The sequence below is a fragment of the Mytilus californianus genome, unplaced genomic scaffold (genome assembly GCF_021869535.1).
Source record: "Mytilus californianus isolate M0D057914Y unplaced genomic scaffold, xbMytCali1.0.p SCAF_5, whole genome shotgun sequence".
NCBI classification, from domain to species: Eukaryota; Metazoa; Mollusca; class Bivalvia; order Mytilida; family Mytilidae; genus Mytilus; species Mytilus californianus.
The window spans coordinates 61950744-61976450 of record NW_026262701.1 but is presented as its reverse complement, the minus strand read 5'-3'; the positions used below and the strand labels follow the sequence as shown (position 1 = coordinate 61976450).

At 32.3% G+C, this 25707-nt stretch overlaps 1 protein-coding gene across 2 annotated transcripts; it reads right to left on the bottom strand.

Annotated features, from left to right (window-relative positions):
• Positions 1-12040: 12040 nt before the first annotated feature.
• On the bottom strand, positions 12041-18680 carry LOC127701174 (uncharacterized). Of its 2 annotated transcripts, none has more exons than XM_052205001.1 (3): positions 18556-18680; positions 15461-15579; positions 12041-12846 (listed from the first exon to the last, which is right to left on the bottom strand). In XM_052205001.1, the coding sequence occupies exons 1-3, from the start codon at positions 18672-18674 to the stop codon at positions 12110-12112; spliced, it is 975 nt and encodes a 324-aa protein (XP_052060961.1). In that variant the 5' UTR covers positions 18675-18680; the 3' UTR covers positions 12041-12109. The 2 variants fall into 2 exon arrangements, with proteins under 2 accessions (XP_052060961.1, XP_052060962.1); XM_052205002.1 differs by lacking the exon at positions 18556-18680 and adding an exon at positions 18081-18488.
• Positions 18681-25707: the final 7027 nt, after the last annotated feature.

Genomic DNA, 25707 nt, shown 5'->3' with positions numbered 1-25707 from the left:
AAAATCGAAAAGGAAAATTAATTCAACTGGAACAGATTACGAAAAAAAAGTCGTTAAGAAGGACTAATCCGAAACAATTCTATAAGAAATTTAAGAAACGTAAAAAGGTTATACATCATAATATAACTTTAGAGCAGTTTGAAGAACATTTTAAGAAATTAACTTCAAACCCAGATATACATCCGCAGGATTTACCAGGCGAAAATACAGGTACTGTTTTCGATGAGCTTGACTCTCCATTTACGGAAAAAGAACTTGATGATGGTATTAAAAAGTTAAAACGAGACAAATCTACAGGATACGATAATATGATGAACGAGTACATTATTATGAGCAAAAATTTCATTAAACCTGTGTTGTGTAAAATATTTAACTGTATTCTTACAAATGGTGACTTTCCTGAATTGTGGGTAAAAAGTATTATTATCCCTGTATTCAAAAAAGGTGATGTTAATGAGCCTGGAAACTTTCGTGGAATATCTCTTGTGTCCCATATTGGAAAGCTGTTTACAACTCTCATCAACGCTCGACTAACAAAATGGAGTAGAAACCATGATGTACTAACAGATGCCCAGTTTGGCTTCCGACCTGGTTATGGTACTACTGACGCCATCTTCGCTCTCAATTCTTTAATTTCTAAATCTTTGAGATCTGGTAAAAGATTTTATTGTTGTTTTGTAGACTATAAAACGGCGTTTGACAGTGTCACACATATGAAATTATGGTTACGACTTATTAGATTAGGTGTAACTGGTAAACTATTAAATGTATTAAAATCTATGTATTCAAAACTTAAATGTTGTGTAAAATTTGATGGTAGTTTCTCAAATTTCTTTAATAGTAATGTTGGTTTAATGCAGGGGGAATCATTATCCCCATTTTTATATTCATTGTACGTAAATGACATGGAAATAGAGCTTATTAGTCAAGGATGTCAACCTTATGAGTTAAAAATGTTGAACTTGTATTTACTTATGTATGCAGATGACACAGTATTGTTCAGCGAAAATATTGAAGATTTACAAAAGATGATTAATTGTTTAGATGTCTATTCTAATAAGTACAATTTATTTATTAATTGCTTAAAAACAAAAATTGTTGTATTCAGAAACAGAGGTCAAGTTAAAGCAAATGAGAGATGGTATTTAAATGGAAATTCAATAGATATGTGTGATGAATTTGTATATCTGGGTATTTTATTTAGATATAATGGTTATTTTACATATACCCAAAAATCATTAGCAAACCAAGGTCGTAAAGCATTATTTAGTTTGTATAGTAAATTGCAGGATGACTGTTTTAATTTTGAAACTATGCTGTCATTGTTTGACACGTATGTAGCAAGTATTTTGAATTATAGTTGTGAAGTTTGGGGAAATCACAAATGTGATGATATCGAACAAGTTCAAATGAAATTCTTAAAACGTATATTAAAGGTGAAAGCATCTACTGTTAATTATATGGTTTATTGTGAGCTGGGACGATACCCTATGTTTATAGAAAGATATTGTCGAATGTTAAAATATTGGTTTAAGTTATTATGTACTGATAACTGTATTCTTAAATGCTGTTATGAAGAAATGCTTGAGAGATGTAATAAAAAACCAAACGACAAATATAACTGGGCCTGTCGAATTAGAGACATATTATACATGTATGGGTTCCAGGATGTATGGTTACATCAGGGTGTTAAAAATGTGGATTTGTTTTTAATTGAATTCAAAGATAGAGTAAAGGGTAGATTTCATAGTGAAATGAACTCATTTTTTGAAGATTCGCCAAAATGTATGTTGTATAGATATGTATTTGATCCCAACATGTTACAATTTTATTTAGATCATGCTGTAAATTATATTTATAAACCATTTATTTGTAAATACCGCATATCTGCTCACTGTTTGAATATAGAAACTGGTCGATTTTATAATATTGAGAGACATCTGAGACTTTGTAATTTGTGTGATAAACAAGTTATTGAAGATGAATATCATTTTATTTTAGTATGTGAAAAGTATAATGAACTTCGAAAGAAATTTATCAAACCATATTATTGGAGAAAACCTTCGAATTTTAAACTCGTACAACTGCTATCTGTTCATAATGTAAAGGAACTTAACAATTTAGGGAAGTTTTTATTTCTGGCCGAGAAGGCATGTAATTAAATTCATTTATAAATGCTTAATATGTGTTATATTTTATCATACTCTGCTGTACTGTTATATGGGTATACTTACTGATATGATTATTTGACTAATTGTTTAAATGTAAATATATTTCACTGATGTAATTGAATATTTGTAATATTTATATTCTATAAGTTGTATTGCTTACGAATAAAAGATTATTATTACGAAAAAAATCAAGCATAAAAGCCCCGTACGAGCAGACATTCAAACTCGGATAGAAACTAGTTGTTTGGCATGGAATGAAGAAAAGAAAGTTTAATTTGGTTATTTGACCGAAAAACTTTCCCTGTGTTCCAAGTGTAAACAGTCTCTGAAATGTATTGGACTGTACAGAAGAAATCCTATATAGCTGTCACCGGGGAAACTGGGTGACCTATAAAGTTGTGTAACAAGAGCCTGACTGAATGGCCTCTTGTTATTGAAACTGTGTGATGTACCTGATCACACAACGAACAATTGCTGTGAATAGCAATGAGAACTTTGGCACTGAAACTCTGGTGAAAACTAACTCTTGAGACTCTGGAACTAGCGATGAATAAATCAATAATTCAGCATGGAATACTTTTATTACAGATGGACTGTGTTCAGTGTAAAGTCCTGAGTCCAAATCTTTCTTATAAAAATTATAAACAAGTATTTATACACAATTGAATTGACAAGTATAGACATAACAAATAACAATTAATTTGAGTAATATTGTTCACTGCCAAAGATTAAATTATTTTTAGAACTTGAAGAATAAAGTTAATTTACTAATCTGATTATGATATTTAAAAACATATAATTATGAAAAAGGAAAACTGTCACTAATTAATTAACATAGTAAAACATGTCACTCAATGTCCAAACTGAGAATTAAATTGCACATCAAAGCATGTTGATTTAAGTCCTGGATATGAAATGTAAATAGAAACGAAAACATAAATTAAAAAGAATTGTGAAACACAGAGAATTAAAGTCCAAAATATCAAAATTGAGAATTTTATATTAAAGTCCAAAATGATAAACGAAGCTGCTTTTTCCCCTGTCACATAGCTATGAAACTATTTTGCTAGCTTTGGATTCGTATATGCGCAGTCTAAACAGGACAGCAACATCGGAATGAGGAGAAAGTTAACAAAGGCTTGAAATACATGTGCACTTGGTTAGGACGAAATGAAATTAAATAATTCAGATCTAGTTTTTTCAAATTATTTTCTCGAAATTTACAAACAAATAAATCATCAAAATAAATGCGTGGCTCCGCAATAAGAGATGATCTGCGTTCTGATGAAAGTAAATCCAGAAAAGCGCTTCGAACGCAAAACAGAATTAATTATTAAGAGATATTTTCATTAACCTATATTATTCAAACGAAAAAAACAAACTGAAAAAAAAACCAGCGATATCTTAAAATCATTTAGATCTTATATTCATTCGCTTGGATATTAGGGGATGGGTGTGTTTTTGGTGTTTTGAGTTGGACATAATGTACAAGTATAGATTATGAAAATTGTTAACGCACCATTTCACAAAGTGGGGGGACACAACGACTGAAAGACGATTATCAAAGTTGCCTTTTTTGGGAGAGGCATATTGTTCACATAGGCGTAAGGAAAAGCCCTAGGGTATTCGCAGTCTTATAAAGAGTTTTTATAACAAGTATACAAGTATGTATGTGAAAAAGGTGTTCAAAGTGTTGGTAATTTTGTGTGTGAATAAATGGATATGTGAGATATATAATGCAAGATTGGCGGGTATATTTTTTTAATGCAAATTTGTAGTTTTAGTTAACATTTGTTGGTTCCTTGAAATAGAAGGCTAATAGGTATATTTAGTATAGCAAGTATTAGATCTTTCAAATTATAACAGCACATGTTCACAACAATAGCCAGATTTTAATTATCACAGTAGCATATTTAGTACACATTTGTTAAAGTCTAAAATTCTTGAATTTCGGGAGAAAACTGAAACCATTATGAAATCAGGTGTTGTGGTATGATTGCCAATAAGACAAGTTCCACCAAAGACCAAATGATGTAGATGTTAGCTTGCTTACATTGCTACAAATTACCTTTCAACTATGAACTACTGCATATATTCAAAAAATTATTTTGTCACCAAATGCTTTATAAAATAGAACATCATCATATATACGCTAATATACATTTTGCTCCCACGAAAAAATGACAGTTTTTCGACCGTCCATACATTACTTGGTATAAGGTTTATACGACGAATTTCTTAGGACTACAGTTTTTAAAAGCTTTATTTTTTAAATTAGTTTCTTAATGTTACTGCATATACTTAAGGTGTGCATTTCGTCAGGATTATTTTTCTAAATGACAGGTTGTTGAATATGGCATTTTGATAATTAATAAAGGCACGCAGAGTACAGACTCCGGTTTACTCCTCCCGAATGTATAATTTCAAGCTGGAACTTTAATGTTGCGCAGAGTGTTTTACTTAAAAAGAGGGTGCATATATAGATATTCTCAGGTTTATTTTTGGTCTAATTTTCCACGAATGACATGCAGATTGTTGAACTTTTTTTAAGAGAAATTTTGCATACAGTTTGGAAGGTTTGTCTGACTAACTACGCACACAGAATATATTATATTAATGCCTGTATCAATTCAGGAATATGACATTTGTTTTCCATTCATTGTTGTGTTTGGGCTTTTTATCCTGCCAGTCGATAAGCATGAAATGGGCTTTTCGTTTTGAATTTTCCTTTGATTTGTTATTTTACATTTTCGAATGTGTATTTGATCAGGATATTTGTTTTCTGAATAATTTTCACACCAGAATGTTTAATATTTTTGACCGGTGCATACAATGTGTCCTAAAGACAAAACTGTTTCAAATTTTATTGTATCGTTCTGGGCATGAATGAAATATTTGCCAATGAACGTTAAGCAACAATCAATCAATCAGTTTAAATTGTACTTCAACATCTCTGTTTACTGAAACAAATTTTTGGAGCACTTTATTCATGCATGGATGCAGCGGTGGCATCACCATCGACAAGTATGGTAAAATAAATATGATATTTTTCATAATTTTAACTAGATATGAAAATTAAGATATTATATGAATAACTGTAATTTGAATTCACGTGAATTTCACGTGTACAAAGTTTTTGTGATTTATACATGAAATTATCATAAAATTCACGTGGAAATCAGTTCACGTGAGTTTCACGTTTAAGCTCGTTTGAGGTGAAATTCGTGTGGATTTCACACGATAGTGAAATATCCCTGTGTAGGACGAAATAAATTAAATCAGTAGAAATTTATATTTAATAACTATAAAATTTACGAAAAATAACAGGCGAAATAAAACTAAAATAAACACCTGTCAGATCCCGACACATATTTTTTTTCAAAACCTCAGCGGCTGAGTAAAGAATAACGTTTAATTTTTTTCTATATTCAATAACGTCACTGATACACGTTTTCGGTCAAATTCTAAACGTATTGATTGATCAACTTTGAAGCAATTTATCTAAAAAAAACAAGGGATGGTGACATTAGTATTTTTATACATGCATGCAATTACATGTAGTATACAATCCAAGATATTATGTCAGTCTTATTTCTCCATATATAAGAAAATAGCCATACATTGAAAAATCTAAATAGATACAGTGGAGATCACTTTTAACCTCTCATCAAATCTGTCAGAACTGTTCTAGGACAGTATGTAGAACTGTCACCCTGACACCTTTTAGACAGTTCTAACTAGAACAGTTCTGATCTAGAACTGATTTGGTCAGTTCTACCTAGAACTGATTTAGACAGTTCTACCTAGAACTGATCCTGACAGTTCTACCCTAGAACAGTTTTAGACAGTTATACCTAGAAATGACCAAATCTTTGGTCAGTTCTACGACTAGAACAGTTCTACGGCTAGAACAGTTCTACGACTAAAATAGTTCTACGATTAGAACTCTACGGCTAGAATTGATTTAGTCAGTTCTATCCATAGACCAGTTTTAAGAACTCTCTGTCTTAAATATAAATAAGTCAAAAGAATATAATATATATTAAAAATTTCTCATTTTGCGTGTGTCTTTATTAACGATAATAATAACACTGAATGGTGACCAGTGAGATGCCCTAAGTGCAGTGACGTCATTTAGAACTGTTCTACAATCATGACAGGTTTGGTCATTTCTACGGCTAGAACTGATTTGTTCAGTTCTGCTGACAGTTCGGGCGCATTGCATTTGCGCCAATTTTTTTTTTTTTTACAAAATCCAATCTTTCATTTGCGCCACAAGGTTATATTTCATTTGCGCCAAAAAATAAAAACTGCTTTTGCGCCATTTTACAGGTAACTTTTAACGGAAAAGTTAAAAATATAAATCGTTTTATCATGAATAAATTTTTTTAGGGTATTCCCCCTTGATATCTAAGTAAGTTCATGCTCATTTCTTATACATGAAACTGAGAGTCACTTAGATATAAAACTATAAATATAAAATAAGTCTGTAATTTTTTTATTTTGACCACACATATAGTTTATCCAGTGTGCATGAGTACATCCGGGCCGTTGCTTACAAGTCTTGTGTCAGAACGAACTTTTGGTCTTACTCCAGTGTATAGTGCTTCCTTTTGGGTTTGATGATCTCGTTAATTTATAACAGAATTGTATTATGAAATATCTGTTATCAAGAACGTATCCGTGTATATTGCTTTCATTATGGTTACGATGACTGATTTCGGAGAAATATATTTTATGATGCAATCAAAATTTTTGTTTTGAGGTTATTATGAAAAGTCTCCTTTAAATATAACTATTTGTTTTACTAATTACCTGTATTAACCTGTATCATTGGCGCAAATGAAATGTTTTATTTTGGCGCAAATGAAATATGGTTTGTGGCGCAAATGGGTAGGGTAGGGTAGAACTTTTCTAGGTAGAACTGTTCTAGGACAGTTTAGAACAGTTCTATAACAGATTATTCTGACAGTTCTAATGAGAGGTTAAAAGTGATCTCCACTGTATGTCGAAAAAGGCTTTTTCCTTATTATATCCATGTAAGTTCACGAAGGTTTAACATTGGCCGTAAGATTTTGATGGTTTTTTTTTAATCAGGCCATAATACTACACAGATCACATAGAAATAGTCATGATATTACTTTTATTTAAGGAATGACTTCAATTTGGCACATCATATTACATATGACGAAGTATTGACTCTTTAAAAAGTATTCTTTATTTGATTTGGTCAATAATTCTTAACATGTTTTTGCATCATTTACTTTGGCCACCATACAAATTCAGAAAGTTTTGTGTCTAGGGATTCAATATCATCATTGGCAACAATTGGTTACAGAACATTTTGAATCCTAGGTTGCAGCCAAGGGTTTTCTCAAGCTTATAGGTCCGGAATTTTCCGAAATTCACAAAATCATCCTATTTTGACAAAATATAAAAAATGTGCTGATTTTGAAGCAAAGAATGCACTCTTATGAAGAGATGTCTTTTACCAAGAAAGTAAATCTTTTAAAAACAGATCCATGATTTTGAAATTTTACGATAAAGCTGAAATTCAGGGCTATATTTGGCCTAAAGTGATCATTGTCCTATGCCACCAAAATTGAAGTTTTCCTATGAAAATTACAAGAAAACAAAAATGGTGACCCCCATTTTGTATTTCATATTCCAAAATAACTCGGATCAAATTCAAAGTGTGCAAAATATTTTAGAAATAGGGAGATATGCCATTCGGTATCGTGTTACTTGTGCCATAAAATGTATTGTAAAATCCCGTGGCACATTCCATGCATCTATTTTATTGCCATCCAATGTTTTTTGGTTTATAATATATCTTAACCATTTCCAAAGAAACATTTTATTCTCATAATTCTGTGAGCATTCTTTTTAGACTTTTCTGCATGTATCATTAGAAACAATGGTATATGTCATTTAGACAGCAATCCAACGACACGAATAACTACTATACTCTTATAGGTCACAGCATATGGTTTTAGTTTTATATCATCACATGAAGGATTCTGGGTTCATGTGATAGTAAAATGTGTTTTACCTAAACAAATAAAATGCTTCGCTGGGCGCAGCTTGATACGACCGCAGAGGTCGAACCCTGAACAGTTGGGGCAAGTATGGACACAACATTCAAGCTTGATACAGCTCTGAATTTGGATTGTGATTAAATATTTGACACAGCATAGGTTTCTGACACAGAAAGAATGTGGTCTAAGAACTTGAATTTTTTCAATTTACCTATTATGGTCCAATGTCCAAAATCAAAATACATGGTTAGATTCAGCATATCAAAGAACCCCATATATTCAATTTTTGTTGAATTCAAACAAAGTTTAATTTTGGACCCCAACTTGAACAAACTTGAAAACTGGGCCCATAATCAAAAATCTAAACACATGTTTAGATTCAGCATATCAAAGAACCCCAAGAATTCAATTTTTGTTAAAATCAAACTAAGTTTAATTTTGGAACCTTTGGACCTTAATGTAGACCAATTTAAAAAACAGGACCCAAAATTAAAAATCTAAATACACGGTTCGATTTGGCATATCAAAGAACCCCAATAATTCAATTTTTGATGAAATCAAACAAAGTTTAATTTTGGACCCTTTTGACCTCAATATGAACCAATTTGATAGCAGGGTCCACAAATAAAAAATCTAAATTCATGGTTAGATTCAGCATATCAAAGAACCCTATATATTCAATTTTTGTTAAAATCAAACTAAGTTTAATTTTGGACCCTTTGGACCTTAATGTAGACCAATTTGAAAACGGAACCAAAAATTAAGAATCTAAATACATGGTTAGATTCGGCATATCAAACAACCCCAATAATTCAATTTTTGATGAAATCAAACAAAGTTAAATTTTGGACCCTTTGGACCTCAATGTGGACCAATTAAAAAACGGGTCCCAAAATCCAAAAACTTAATACACAGTTAGATTCAGCATATTAAAGAACCCCAAGAATTCAAGAATAAAACCCCATTGAAATTGATCAAGAAATAAGCAATTTATAAGAAGTATCTTCTTTTGCACAATACTGTGCAATTGAATATTTCTTGCTATTGCGCAATACTGTACAATTGACAATTTCTTACTATTGCGCAATATTGTGCTATTGGATATTTCTTGCTATTGCGCAATACTGTGCAATTGAAGATTTCTTGCTATTGCGCAATACTGTGCAATTGAAGATTTCTTGCTATTGTGCAATACTGTGCTATTGAAAATTTCTTGCTATTGCACAATACATATTATATAATAATTTACACATCCTGTTTGGTGTGTATCTCCTACCATATCATTATTATTTGCTTTTAAATATAAATAAAAAATAACCAACTTAAAATGGAAAATTTTAAAAGAAAAAAAAAGGAAAAAAAAAAAAGAAAAAAAATCCCCCCCCCAAATTTTTTGAACCCCCTTATGATTCATCACCCCCAAACTCAATCCCAGCCTTCCCTTTGTGGTATGGTACCTTGCAGTACAATTTCAGAGAGATCCATACACTTGAACACAAGTTATTGTCTGGAAACTAGAAAAATGCTTATTTTCGGCCCCTTTTGGGCCCCAAATTCCTAAACAATTAGGGCAATTACCCCCAAACTCAAACCCAGCTTTCCCTTTGTGATATGGAACCTTGTAGTACAATTTCAGAAATATCCAAACACTTACACACAAGTTATTGTCATGAAACTAGAAAAATGCTTGTTTTTTGCCCCTTTTTTGGCCCCTTATTCCTAAAATTTGGAGGCAATTACCCCCAAAATCAATTACAGCCTTCCCTTTGTGATATGGAACCTTGTGGTACAATGTCAGAGAGATCCATACACTTACACACAAGTTATTGTCTGGAAGTTACAAAAATGCTTGTTTTTGGCCCCTTTTTGGCCCCTAATTCCTTAACTGTTGGTACCATAACCCCCAAAATCAATCCCAGCCTTCCTATCATGGTATTGAACCTTATGGTAAAATTTCATGGAGATCCATTCACTTAAACTAAAGTTAGAGTGCGAAAACCAATGTGTCTTCGGACGACGCCGGACGACGCCGACGACGACGCCAACGTCATACCAATATACGACCAAAAAATTTTTAATTTTTGCGGTCGTATAAAAACCGCTTCATAAAAAATCAAGTGATACATTTTCAAGAAAAAAGCTACCGGTATTCATAAATTTTCTGGAAAATGTATTCTAGTTTAACCCAACCACATTCTGTATCTGCCTCTCCCAAGTCAGGAGCTTGTAATTCAGTGGTTGTCTTTTGTTGCTGTTACATATTTGTTTTTCGTTCATTATTTTGTACATAAATTAGGTCGTCAGTTTTCTCGTTTGAACATTTTTACATTTGTCATTTCGAGGCCTTTTCTAGCTGACTATGCGGTATGGGCTTTTCTCATTGTTGAAGGCCTTACGGTGACCTATTATAATAGTTGTTAATTTCTGTGTCATTTGGTATCTTGTGGAAGCGTTAAAGATGCTTAGTAAGCCAAAAACAACCAGTGCATAATATTGTTTTCAATGTTTTATAAAGAGAATGAACAAACAAAAAACAATAAATCACGAATCGATCTAGAAATTATGATATTTAGGAATAAAGAGGTAGAAATTGTAAATTCCATCACCAGGAAAGCGTCTACCGCGTTGTTTTGTCGGCGTAAATATAAAAAAGGAGGTGAGGGCGGGAGAAGATGGGAATCTGAGAGGTAAATTAATCCATTCTTTGGTGATTAATTCACGCAAAGCAATACGTTTTGTCATAAATAAAATAAAGATTGCTGACGTGCTATATAGTGCTATGTGCTATGATATTGCCACGTGCTAAACGCTCGAAACAAGTGGGCGTTCGTCAAACAATTCTTTAAGTTGGGTGGGAATAATTGACCAACATGGGAGGAGTCAGCAATTCAAATTACTGTTGAAACAGGTTAAGCGATAAAATTCCTCCATCAATCACTTACTTATTTCTAATAATTAGTTGTTTTGTTCATAGACGATAAATTAGAAGTGACTTACAATAAAAAATAGCGGTTAACCGATAAAAATAGCGATTAACCAATAAATTAATAGCGGTTAACCGATAAATTAATAGCGATTAACCGATAAAAATAGCGGTTAACCGATAAAAAATGCGGTTAACCGATAAAATTAGCTGTTAACCGACAAATATATAGCGGTTAACCGATAAAAATAGCGATTAACCGACATTGAATAGCGGTTTACCGATAAAAATAGCGGTTAACCGGTATATAAATAGCGGTTAATCGATAAAAATACCTTTTGAACCAAATGGTACACCATACCATGGTTGAACGGAGATAAGTTTTCAGTCGCCGTAATGCAATAAATGACCGTTCAGTAGTTGATGTAGTTACCGACACGATAATCTGTAAAGACTAAAGACTATCAGAATATCAGACTTTTTTTTTTTGTGAAAAAAATGTGCAAGCAAATGATTTTTTGTGTAAAGGCAGCTACGCGCCTGCCTTACTCTCTTAACATATTTAATGCGTTCAAAGTTGAATTAAAAACATACATTTGTAAATGGCTTCTATATATATAAATAATAAATAATCTTTATCTAAAAAGGATATCCTCATTTCTTAAAATTAATCCAGAGGTTCCTCAAATGATAATTACAAATTAAATAACTTGTCACCAGATTTTAACTTGAGCAACTTGACAGGTGCAAATAGGTGAGCTGGATCAACTTACCCCTAAGGAGCACCTGAAATCCCCTCCATTTATGGTAGGGTTCATGTTTTTTCTACAAGTAATGCCAAATTCTTTCAGTGGCTTTTTTGTCATGAAAGCTAAAACTTCATTAAAAATATATTAAATAGGCAATAATAGCAATTCTAAGTACAATTTTATTACCAGATTTTTGTAAGTCGGTAAGGTAATGCAAATATTACACTATCAAAAGAAATACATGATACACTGAAATATAGATTTTTCATCTTTGCTTATATCAAAATAAAGTTTTTTTGAGTCCTCTGAATCTTCCCAAGTATAAATGTCTAAATAATCACCCTGTACTGATTCTCCATAGTAGTGCAACTGAATGTTTGAAACACCATTTTTTATATTTTCCTCAAAATTCTTTAATATTCCTTCTTTGCTACAAAGATGTGCACTGTCAACTGCATATCGTGCATAACTTGTCCAATTTGCATGCTCATAGCCGTCTGTATATGTCCAAGTGACCTGAAATCTTTGACGACCTGTTTTTAATGGTCTTTTAAATTTGTCTATTATCAGTGATGATTTCTCTTTGGAAGATTCAGCATATTTTTCTTTCCACCAACTTGGTAATGGAGTTGGTTTTCTTGTTTCTGGATCAATATACACAACTTGATTTAAGTTTGACATTAATTCTGTGCTGTTTTCATCCAAGCTTACAGTTGTAAGAGCATTTAAAGAAGTGTTTCCTATATAACCACCTTGTACTTTTATAAACAAAGGATTATTCAGAATGGACATGTTGTATAATGCTTTTGAAAAAGTCAGTTGACTAGTTACAAGGAAAGTCATGTGATCTTTTGTTAAGTCTTTGAAGTCTCGAAAAGTGCTTCCAACATCATCTATTGCAACATGATGCATGTACACACGAGATGAAGAACATAAACTCATCATTTCCCATAACTTTGGTTTACCTATAAAACAAAGTGCTAAAATGTACTTTTGGTACATCGATCAAATCTATGCCATATATACAATCTGAATCATCTGACTATTAATTTAAGTATTTGGTTAATGCTGTTCACTGGAAAAAAGATAAGAGAGTTTGTGTCGATTCTAAAAAGATTTTGTAAAATGGTACTTTCATTATCACCTGTAAAGCAAAGATGCTAGAAAAAAATCATAGTTTTAAGGTACTGTAATTCAGAAATTAATGCATACATTTATCATTGCTGATTACTGGTAAAAATGTTAGAACTAATTTCAATTGCAAACATTTTGTAAAGGAAAATCACTACTAAAATTATGCATGCAAATTTTTATTATTGTTAACCTGATACTGTTGCATTTTTTGCAATAATAAAACTTTGTCCTCAAAAATCATCAAAATTGAAGTAGACCTATATTTTATTGTCCATGACACTGTATTTATTTTTCAAAAGATTTGGTCAAAAGGTAATTTATTTATCATCACAAAATTTAAAAAAGTTAACATTTTAATGTATTCAACTTAGGGGCATAACTCTTGAAGGGTAAAAAGTAAAATCACAAAAATACTGAACTCCGAGGAAAATTCAAAAAAGGAAAGTCCCTAATCAAATGGCAAAATCAAAAGCTCAAGCACATCAAACGAATGGATAACAACTGTCATATTCCTGACTTGGTAAATGACAAAGCCTGAAAACCATCAAATTCAAACTTGACCTGTATTTATAGTCCATAATATTGTGTTTAGGGGACGACCATTTGATATTCTGGTGGGGGCCAGGAGGATTTGTTTTGGATCGGTTATTTATTTTTGTGAACTAGAAGAAGAGATTATCTATTTTCTGCACTATTGAAGCATGATTTTTCATTTTCATTAAAACAAGGGACTGATTATTTATTTTCACAATTATATTTATAATATTTGAAAACACACAATTTTTAATTTTTTTTTTATTCCTAAATAGATAATAAATGTATAGTCAAATAATTATGTACCATTTAATCAGAATTAAATCTGTGGAAGTGAATTTTCTGAATTCCCAACTGCATTTATTGCATACGTACAAGGTATTAATGTGGGGCTGTAACTAAGCCTCTTTTAAAAGTAATGTCAAACATATTTGCCGAGCGGAGCGAGGCAAAAAAATTCGGCGAAGGTTTTGGGGGCCGCTGAAGGCCCCAAGAAGGTATCGAAAAATGATGCAAAATCGTGCATTCTGCGCGTTTCCCAGATCCTTTCTTAATCTGAAATGCAAGTTCTGTTAATTATTTTTTCGACAATATTTTTGTCTCAAAGCAAATAATATAGATTCAGTGTAAGACTTTTAGTTTTTAGGGACAACATCAAAAGACCAATATGTAGGATAAAGCAAAAAGTGTAATTCACAAACTTAAGTATGTGGCTGCTTTTTTTTTTATAGTGTTTTGGCTTGCAGAAATTTTTTTTAATATGCCTGTCAATTATGTGTTTTTTTTCTCAAATTAAGTTAAGAGGGGCTGATTATCATTGATAAACTATGTCAAGTAAGTTTCTATAACACATTTCAATTACAACTTGATGTAGTTCCTAACTGAGATACAATTTGAAATTCATGTAGTTTGTAAAATTAGATAAAAAGTCCTTAAATAAAATAAAACTCAAGTTTAAAAAAAATTACTAAATTACAAATGGAATGCAACACTAAGAGAATAAAGAAGGGCAATCAATGAACAAAAGACAAACCCTGGAACAGATAAAACACAAAACCACAAACATTATAGACAAATAACACTGAAAACTATAATTAAATGAGAAACATGGATCTTGAAAAACAGGGGCTATGTCAGAGGGTGAACAGAACTTGCTTCTTGCAAGGCATTCGAAGTAAAAACAATTTGATATGAAGACAAGCTTTTGTTTTTGAAATTTCCTACCTGAGGCATTTGCCTCAATTTAGTTACAGCCCTCTTATGAAAGTGAGGTAAATGTTCCTGAGTTAATATACCTCTAGTTAATTGAAACCCATTTTCAGACATTTCAAGTACATTGATATTTATACATTGTATTATAAAAGATTTGGGAAGTTTTTCCCGAAAAAAAAATATGAAAAAAGACGAATTTTGGAAGAATATGGTGCCATTTCATACTTTAGAATAGCATTTATAAAATGGCTTAAAAGACCTGCTGAGTTATTTATTTCAATACATTGTAGGTCAGGTCATTTATTTTCAAACTACCACAGAACAAACCATTCATTTTTGTTATTATCAAGGCTGGGTTATTTATTTTCAAAATCCTCCTGCCCCCCCTCCCCCCCCCCCCCCCCAGAATATCAAATGGTCGTCCCCTTATAAAGTTTCAAAAGATTTGGCCAAGCAGTATAAACATTATCAACTGGAAACCAATGGATAAACTAAATTAAAATTTTTAAATTTTTAAGAAACTAAGGTTTCGACTTCCTCAGACAAAGTTGACCTTAGATGGATTTGGCTATTATCTTTTTGTCCTTTTTGGTTCTTAAACATCATTGGCTTTGTGCATTCACGATGAAAGTAAATTCAGAAAAGTGCTTCAGACTCATTTTGTTTTCATTTTTTATTTGCATATTTTTACATATTTACCTGTTTTGTCATAATCTCTAAATTCAAGACCAGGGTGTCTCATAGTGGCTTCAACTTTCTTGTTATCAGCTGATAAAAGCTGCCAATCTGTACGCTCCATGAACTCTTTTGGTATTCTTCTGCCATAAAATAACATAAAAGTAAGTTGCAGTAAAAAAACATTATGTTAAATGTAAATGTACCAGTGCTTTAGCATGCACATTTTCAGAAAGAACAAAATTCAATCAAGTTGAAGTTTTAATTTGTATCCATACTCCCTCTTATTTGTTATATTTACAAGAAATCTACCCGGAAATTTGTGTTTAATTATAGCCAAGTCTGTAAAGATGTAAATATCAGTGAAAATACACCAACGTCATGTAATTGTAGTAATTCCGAATACACTTATGGCCCCATTTCCCATGATATAACAGGAGTTCAAGGTCATATGAACCCTGCTAGACAGAATGGTACACCTTACAATATTTCCATACACCATATTTACTTGACCTATTGCTTGTAGTATCTGAGATACATAATACAGACTTGACTATGAAAATTTAACCTTGAATACTGATCCATAAAATGAGGTTGAGGTGAACCCTGTCCGACCTGGGCCTACAATGTAATAGATAAAAGTATTAGTCCAAGGTCTGACTGACATGGAGACTTTGCAAGGTTCCCATATACCAAATATAGTTATCCTATTGCAATATACTCATAATAAGTGAGAAACTTCACGACAAAAAAATATACTTTTTTTCAAGCAGTCACTGAACCATGAATATGAGGTCAAGGACAATGGACATATGACAGCCGGAAACTACTTAATATAAAGTAGCTGCATACTACGTAGGCACTGGCTACAATTACCTTGAAACGTAACAATAACAAAAAAGTTATTGTTATGTTGGACACTAATTGCCAGAATGCTAGGTTGGGTTACGAACACCAAAATCAATTGCCTTCACAAATAGTTCTTGACTCTTATTTTTATGTTTTTTTTTCCAAATCAGACATGCTCTTGAATTGCATATTAAAAGCCGACCTGAAAATAACATCGGTAATCGACAGAAATGAAATAATAATAAAAGATGACATAAATTGCAGAGTGGAACTGTTGAGTGTGCAAAATCCACGTGCACATTGCGGCATCATTCGTTTGCCATGGCTACCAAAAACGCGAAGCTGCCATTGTCAATAAAATACACAAATTATCTGTATGCAATATCGTATCATTGAATTATTTATGAATAAAAGTTTTCAAGTTGTATTTCAATATACACAAAATGTAGTACATACATATGGGACGTTACTATATATATATTACAATAACACAACGTAACTATAGACAAAAATATTATTGTTACGTTCGTAATTAATAGACCACTTTCGAGTTCCTTGCATTTCCTTCAAAACTTTGGTTTTAATGAACATCATTCTTGCCTTTGGGGGTATCATCACTTCCTTCCCATGTTGAGCGAGCGGTTAAAAAAAAATGGTGCTATATATTGCACGAATTATTCGGCAAATTAAATTTATATAATTGATAATCAGCACTGCTGTCATTAGGGAATTGTGATTTAGTACATACAGAACATACATTATTTCTAGTTTATCCTGCATAATGACGATCACGAATTACGCTTGATGAACTTTAATAGTGCAGGGATACAGGCGATCCACTCTATCTGGTAAATGACATCATAAAGGTGCGCATAACTGACGAACTTTTCCAGTGAAGGACATAACTCGAAAGTGGTCTATTGGCTGGGGGGGGGGGGGGGGGGTGGGGGGGGGGGGGGGGGGGGGGGGGCTAGGATGAAAAATTTTGTCCTGCATTTTTTTTAAGCTGTAATCTCTGTCCTGCCTTTTTATTTTTCACTCTAATCGGTCCTGCCTTTTTTTTTTTAGTTTATCCTGACTTTTTTTTTTGCAAGTGTCTCATCCTACCTTTTTTTTTACTCAAAACTCCTGTCCTGCCTATTTTTTTCCAAATTTCATCCTAGCCCCCCCCCCCCCCACAAAAATCAAATGGTAGCTCCCTTATTAGACCAGGAACATATATATTGACGGGACTTGACACTACCTGATTGTAGTCGATTTTATCGTCGTGCCATAGTTAATAAAGATACGATACAGAAACGGACATGTGTTAAAAACGGACTCGCTATTATCCTAATAATTTCTGATATTATCAATAAAATGTCATTCAAACTAGTTTTATAGTGATGCTAGTGTATCAAACTTGTATTCTGTCACTTCAAATTTGTTAAAATCGCAAGCATTTCATCACAGAATTATGCAGAATGCAAACCAGGTAATAAAAAAATGGCGGCCATTGCCGCGATGATTTACAAATTCCCAAACTATTATAAAACACTTCACATCAAATAAATCAAACTTATTTTGGTAATTCTATATGACAAAATATATCTACTAAATGATAAAACTTGTATTTATTTACAATTAGAGTTATGTGGTTTATTTGTTGAGCAGTTCTGATAGTTTTTCAGTCAGACGCTACCAAAATCCGTAAATCTTGGGAAGTCTCGGGGAGTCCGAGATTTTATCAATTTTATACTGAAAAGCGTATCAGATTCATTTCCCGTTAGATATACTGTTCCCAGATTAGACCTACATGTACGTTTTCAACATGAGCATAGCCAGTGCCTACAAGGTTGAAGCATCCAGATCTCCCTTCTGAAATATAAAGCTTTATACAAACAGTTTCAACATGTAGAACCTGTGCACTTGAAAATGTGTTTTATTGAGCACAAGTGACTTATTGTCATTTCTTTTTTCTGTTGTCACCGAGTCCAGCTTGCCCTCCATAACTCTCAATGGTACAAGCTACCGGGTAGATTACATGTACCTGGGGACAATTGTGACAATGTCAGAGTTCTCAAATACGATAAAAGGGCTGGACTACGTATTGAATGATTGACTTTGTACTTGCATGATGGGTCTTACACTTTTTGCATAATTTTTCAACAGCGTAGACTTAAAGCCTCGATTTAAAATTAGGTACATTGGTAGTTTTTATACATCTTCCCAGAGACATATATATATATGTCTCTGATCTTCCTAACAATTTCATTTCCACAATAACTTACAGATAACCTGTAGAATTCTTCTTCATTATACTGTTTGAGAAACTTCGAAATGGTTGAGAGAACCTTCCAAACTTATAATATAGTTTGTCACAGAAAATGACCCCTTTCATCCTATTCATTTCTGTTATAAATATATATATTAGGTTGTTTCGACCCGTTTACCAGCTTCGGACCTGGATCTCACGGTTACAGTCAGGATTCTACTTCGTCAAAATTATCTCCCCATTACGCCACTAAATTGTTTTTAATTTGGTTTTCGTAAAAATCATAGGACTTCTGACAGTGTCTTTGTATTAAAATCATTAATAAATAAATATTTACATAAAAATAAAAAGAAAATATATGCATGCTTTGTAGATCTAAGGAAGGCCTTTGACTCCGTATGGAGAAAAGCCCTCCTTTATAAACTTTATAACCTAGGAGTTGGTAAATTTTTTTATAATATTATTAAACAACAATATGTTAACACTAAATCGTCTATCAAAGTGCAGAATCAGCACTCAGACTTTTTTGAAATATCAAGAGGGGTGAAACAAGGAGATTCTTTAAGCCCCTCTTTGTTTAATCTTTTTATAAATGATATTGAAAGTGAACTCTCAAAAAATGATAATTATCCTTTAAAATTAGTTTCTTCTGAGGTAAATTGTCTTATGTTTGCAGATGATCTACTTATACTTTCAGAAAATAAACAAGGTTTGCAAAATAGCTTAAATAATTTAGAAGAATATTGTGACACCTGGCAACTTACACTAAATGTTAACAAAACTAAAACTATGATTGTGCAAAACAAAAACATTAAATTAGAACAATCTTTTGTTAAATATAAAGATATAAATTTGATAAATGTTTCAGAATATAAATTTTTAGGTATTCTTATTAAATGTAATGGCAATTTTAATCATAGCTCTGAAGAACTAGTAAAAAAGGCGAAAAAGGTAATGTTTGCTATTAAATCCTATACTGGTTCTTTAAATAATATCCCTATTAAAGTAGCATGTAGTTTGTTTAATACTATGGTGGAACCAATTGCTACATATAATTCAGAGGTTACTTTTATGGATACATATATAACATTATATAGAGCTGTCCAGAGGGCAAATGTATCCCATAAAAAAATTGACTTTCTTGATTTTACTGATAAAACTTGTTTTGAAAAACTTCATTATCATTTTGTAAATATATTTTGGGAACACGAAAAAATGCATCAAATTTAGCAATTAGAAAAGAATTAAGTCGCTATCCATTTGAATTAAAAATAAAGGTCCAAAGTTTACTATATTTAACAAGACTTCTAAATAATTGTATAAATCCCTTATTATATGAGGCTTTCACTCTATCAAAGAATCTAGACTCAGCAGGATGTTACACATGGTTTACGTATATAAAAAACATTGCAAAGGAAGCAAATGTAGATTTTAAACATATTGAGGAGTGTAAGAATCTAAATCAAATAAAAACACTTAAAACTGAATTAAAAGTTAAACTCCTTAATCATTATGAAAAATTATATAAACATAAATTTGAGAAAATAGATAATAGCAGTAAACTTCTATTATATAAAACATTAAAACAAAGTAATAAAATAGAAACATATCTGAACTCTAATATATTTGAAAATAGACGTAATATCACTAAATTAAGATTAAGTGATCATAATTTATTAATAGAAAAAGGGAGACACCTAAAAATCCCTAGGGAAAACAGGTTGTGTCAGTCCTGCAATACAATTGAGGATGAAAAACATTTTCTTTTGTATTGCAGGAAAAACGCTTCCATTAGACCAGTTTTTATTGAAAAATTAACAAAGGCTAAAAGTAAAGAAAATTTTGATAGCCTCAATGAAAATGAAAAAATGATAAATATTCTTTGCCCATCAACACAAAAACAGGTAGAAAGCATAGGTTCCTTTATTAAAAAGTCATTGGCACTAAGGATAGGGGACTCATAATTGAATTTTGAACTATTTTCATTAGTTTGTTTAATATGATTATACATGCTTTTTTCTTGTCATTAAGTTAATGTTGTTTTTGTCACAAATCGTATAAGTTGGTTTATATGGCAATAAAAGTTTGATTTTATTTGATTTGATTTAATTTGCAATCGTGAAAGTGGAAGCCATTTTTAGATACGACTGCGCTGTCAATTTAGATTTGAAAACCAATACATTTATCCACAATGCTTCATTAAGACTCTTACATGACAGTTGTATTTTAAAAGACAAATATCTACTAGCTATTAAGCATCATCAAGTAATTGTATATCTAAATATACAATTCCTTGGCATCATTTAACGTACTTTTAGACCTTTTGTCAACGTAAAACAATTTTCTGATCGGTTGCAGGGACATATATTCAGACGTGATCACGTGACTTCCGGTCGGCATGGTCAAGATTTTTCTGCTCCTGCAAAAAGTCAAAAAAAGATAAGTTTTCTGTGTGTTTTTGTGAGTCAGTTGTCAAATAAGTCAAATATTCTCAGTAAATAAGTCATAAATAACTGTATATAAATGTAAATATGGATTAATTAGTGACGAATAGTGAAAAATCCTCTTTGAAAATTGTGCATTGACACTAGGCCTGTTGCCGCCATATTAGATTTTTTTTTTTTTTTTTAAATTGAAATTTTGAATATCCGAATTTTGACATTGCATAAACAATAGAAATTCATGTCATTGAACAAGTTAATAAAAGAATACAAAAGGGTTTATAACCTATTTAAAAGGCAGGGCCATTCAAGAGAAACCGTGCTTTTCACGGACAGCAAGGGGTTCAGTGTAGATAAAGTGGTCCCAGACAGCGTCCGTGGCAAGTTCCACATAGTAGCCAAGAGCGGAACTACAGCCACCACTGATGAACACTTAAAAAACCTCTTTGCAAAACTAGAAGAACTGAAACAAAAAGACCCAATCATTCTTATCTGGTTTGGAACTTGTGAGATTACCACAAAGGGAAAATACACATACCTAAGAAATTACCCCTATCAAAATATAGAGTCAATACTAACAGGCTATAGAGAACTAAGAGACAAGATACTTACAAGATTTAAATATGTCAAAATAATCTTTCTTGAATGCCCATATTATTCAATCTCCACATTTAATAAAACAATCAGAGAAGGGAAGAAAAATAAAGACATATTAGAACAAAACAACAATCAGAAAAAACCAACAAACTACTCCTTAGTAGTGAAACAGTATAGTGGTACCAGAATTGTAACAAAAAAGGAAAGAAACAAGAGGCACTACCCGGCATTAGTTATTGATAAGTCAAAAGGGTTTAGATCAGTAACACAAGCAAGTAGCATGGATAAAGAATTGTGCTACCAAGTAGACTACTACAATAGTCAATTAAAATTACTCAAGAAGTATAGAGCACCCAGATTTTCACAAGACCAAATAATATCGAACAAACCCAAAAACAAAACCAGGGTGAGGTACAGGAAAAACTATAAGTTATTGTCAGACGGCATCCATCCAAATAGATCACTAGCTAAATTATGGGTTTACAAAATGGTGGAGCTGTCCCTAGAAGTGTCTGAAACCTGTTAAGGAGGAGTGACTGAAATAGGGAAGCCCTGTTTCAGTTGCATAAAGTAAAAGGAAACTGTTATTATTATATATATATATAATAAACCCAGATAGGGAAGCCTTGTCTGGGCATATTAATTATTGGGGAGGCAAGACAGAATAGGGAAGCCCTGTTCTGTACATAACGAAGTGAAATATTGACTCTATAGATAGGTATTTCAGTTCCATAGACAAGGAAGCCTCGTCTTCAAATTTAAAGCAAAAAAGAATATTCTAACAGAGAAATAATAATTAAAAAAAAATTTTAAGTAATAGGGAAGCCCTATTACGTAGAGGTAAGCCTAGTTTTATTTAAAACGGGAACAGAAAACAAGGAAGCCTTGTCTTCTGAGTAAGGGAATGGAATATATACAACAAGGAGAAATAAAAACAAAGGAAGCCTTGTTTTTTTTAAGAAAAAGGTCAGTGCTAAAAATTTAGGAGGATAAGGAATCCTTGTCCTGAAAAATAAGTAAAGAGAGATAGTTATTGAGGAAACAGGGAAGCCCTATTTCTATCATTTGAGAGTGCAGTCTATGTCAAACGGATGGGGAAGCCTTGTCCCGAAATAAATTAAACACGTGATAGGGAAGCCCTGTCAAAATTAGGATAGTCTAGCTTCATTTGAAATCGAATTTTAGACAAGGATAGGGTAGCCTTGTCCTTTAAATCAAAATACAATTAGGATAGTCTAGCTTCGTCTGAAATTCAACAATCAAGGATAGGGAACCCCTGTTCTTTAAATAAAAGTAGAATAAAATAAAGAACTACAAATTAAATTGGTGTAAGGAAGCCTTATACAATTCCTCAGCCAGGTAAAAAAAAAAATAATAATAAAAAAAAAAAAAAATAGAGAAGCCCTATTTTTATTAATTAAGAAGTATGGCGTCAACCAGAAAAAACAGTACCACAGGCCCCAAATCGTCACAAAAAACAAGTCAAGATGAGGATGAAGCATGGACATGCGCAAAATGTACCAAAATCTTCAGGGAGCCAAAGGCTCAACTTATGGAATGCCAAAGGTGTAAGGAACATTTCTGCATAACCTGTCTAAAGAAAACAAAAGCGGAATACAGCATGCTATGTAAAACAGATGCAATGTGGTTTTGTGGGAAATGCAGAATAGTCATGGAACAACATGCAGTCACCGATATTGAAATAGAAAGAAGGTGCAAACAGATAATGGAGAGTTATGAGGAAAGAATTACATCACTTGAAAAAACAGTTGAAAATAAATGTGACGAGGATAAAGTCAAGGAGATTGTTAGAGAGGAAATAAAAAACTGCAATGACGATATGGTAAAAATGATGGTACAAGAGGAAGTTGGCAAAATAGAGGCACCAATCATAGAAGAAAGTTGTAATGAGGAAAAAGTAAAAGCCATAATAACAGAAGAAATAAGCAAGATACAAAAGCCAGACAATAAAGGAGATAGCGATTCCATAAACAATGAGGTGGATAAAGCAGCCAATCCTATAACAAGAAAGGAGACTGTAACAAATGTTCTTGAAGAAATTAATGAGAGAAAGTCAAGAGAAAATAACCTGATCGTCTTTGGGATCCCTGAAATAGATGACGAGAGCAAAGAAGTAAGAGATAACACTGACAAAGAAAAACTAAACGAGCTCTTTACAGACTGCAAAATAAAACTGGATAAGGAAAATTTGAAAATGGTTAAAAGACTTGGGAAATTTAACAAAGAAAAGCTAAATAGACCAATCCTAGTAAAATTACCTAGTGCAGAACCTAAGATTACCCTATTTAGAAACATCCATTATATAAAAACAAACCCAAAATACGAAAAAGTGGGAGTCAGTAACGACCTAACCCAAGCAGAAAGAGAGCAAGAAAAAAGATTGTGGGATCAAGCAAGAAGACAAACCGAAGAAGAGATTTCGGGGGACTACCATTTCAAAGTAAGGGGCCCACCTTGGGCAAGGAAGGTTGTCAAACTAAGGAAGCTAGACTCCTAAAAGATAAAAGAGGAAAAGAGAATGTAAATAATTTTAATGGTAAGAAGGTTTTTAAAAATGTAAAAACAGATAATTTTACAGTTTTACCCAAATTAAGCTGTATATACACAAATGCAGACCAGTTATTTAACAAGCTGCCTGAATTAACAGTAAGAACAAGAGACGATAAACCAAAAATAATTGGTATTACAGAGGTTAAACCTAAAAATAATCGGTACAAACCAGGAATTTCAGAATATTCTTTAGCCGATGTATCCGATTACAACATGTTTGGTAAAAACCTAGACGTTGACACAGGCAGAGGTCTTTTATTGTACATAGATAAACAACTGGACGCATCACAGGTCCAAATGAATACAGAATTTCAAGAAAACTTATTTATTAAGATTAATTTAAACCAGTCAGACCAGCTATTATTAGGCCTTATATATAGAACACCATCAAACAGATCACAGGAATACACTAAACAATTAAATACGCTTACCACTGAAGCTTGTAGTAAAGGCTACTCACATATCCTATTAATGGGAGATTATAATTTTCCTGAAATAAACTGGGACAGTTGGAATTCACCAGGTGAAAGTACAGAAAGTAATGAATACAAATTTTTAGAGAATCTACAAGAAAACTTCTTATTTCAACATGTTACAAGACCAACAAGATGGAGGGGTACCAATACACCCCATACCCTAGACCTGATTTTAACAAATGAGGAAAATATGATCTCAAATTTAGAATACCAAAGTCCACTGGGAAAAAGCGATCACTGCACTATGAAATTTGACTTTAGTTGCTATACAAATATTAAAAGTAAACCAAAAATAATTAAATTATTTAATAGAGGAAACTACATGAAAATAAAAGAAGAACTAGATAACATTAAATGGTCAGAATTACTACAAAAAGAAAATGATATAAACGAAAACTGGAGATCAGTTTTAAGTATAATTCAAGATATGGACAAAAAATATATACCAACAAAAGAAAGGAAACAAATCGGTAGAGGGAAAAACAATTTTCCAATGGATAAAAACACCATAGATAAAATTAAAAGGAAAAACATCCTCTCAAAAAAGATAACGCACAATAACGACCCAGATGTGAGGAAAGAATACAATAAGATAAGGAATCAAGTAAAAAGTAGAGTAAATAAGTTGAAGAGGGAATATGAGAAAAATCTGTCTGAAAAAGCTAAAGAAAACCCAAAAGCTATCTGGAGTTATATCAAGTCAAAAACTAAAACCAAAGAAGGAATTGGGGATTTACACCTGGATCCAGAAGACACAAAATCAGATAAAACGGAGGATAATAGCAAGAAGGCCAAATTACTAGTAGAATACTTTTCCAGCGTATTCACCAAGGAACCTGACGGAGTAGTGCCATCACCAACGCCGGTATTAGTAACTAATGAAATGTCAAATCAGAAAATAAAGGAAGAAGTAGTGCTGAAACACTTAAAAGCATTAAAAATAGATAAATCTCCAGGTATGGACAAACTACATCCTAGGCTGCTAAAAGAGATCGCTGAATCATTGGCAAATCCTTTATGTATTATATATAATCAATCACTTGAAAGTAAGACAGTACCTAACGATTGGAAAAATGCTATGAT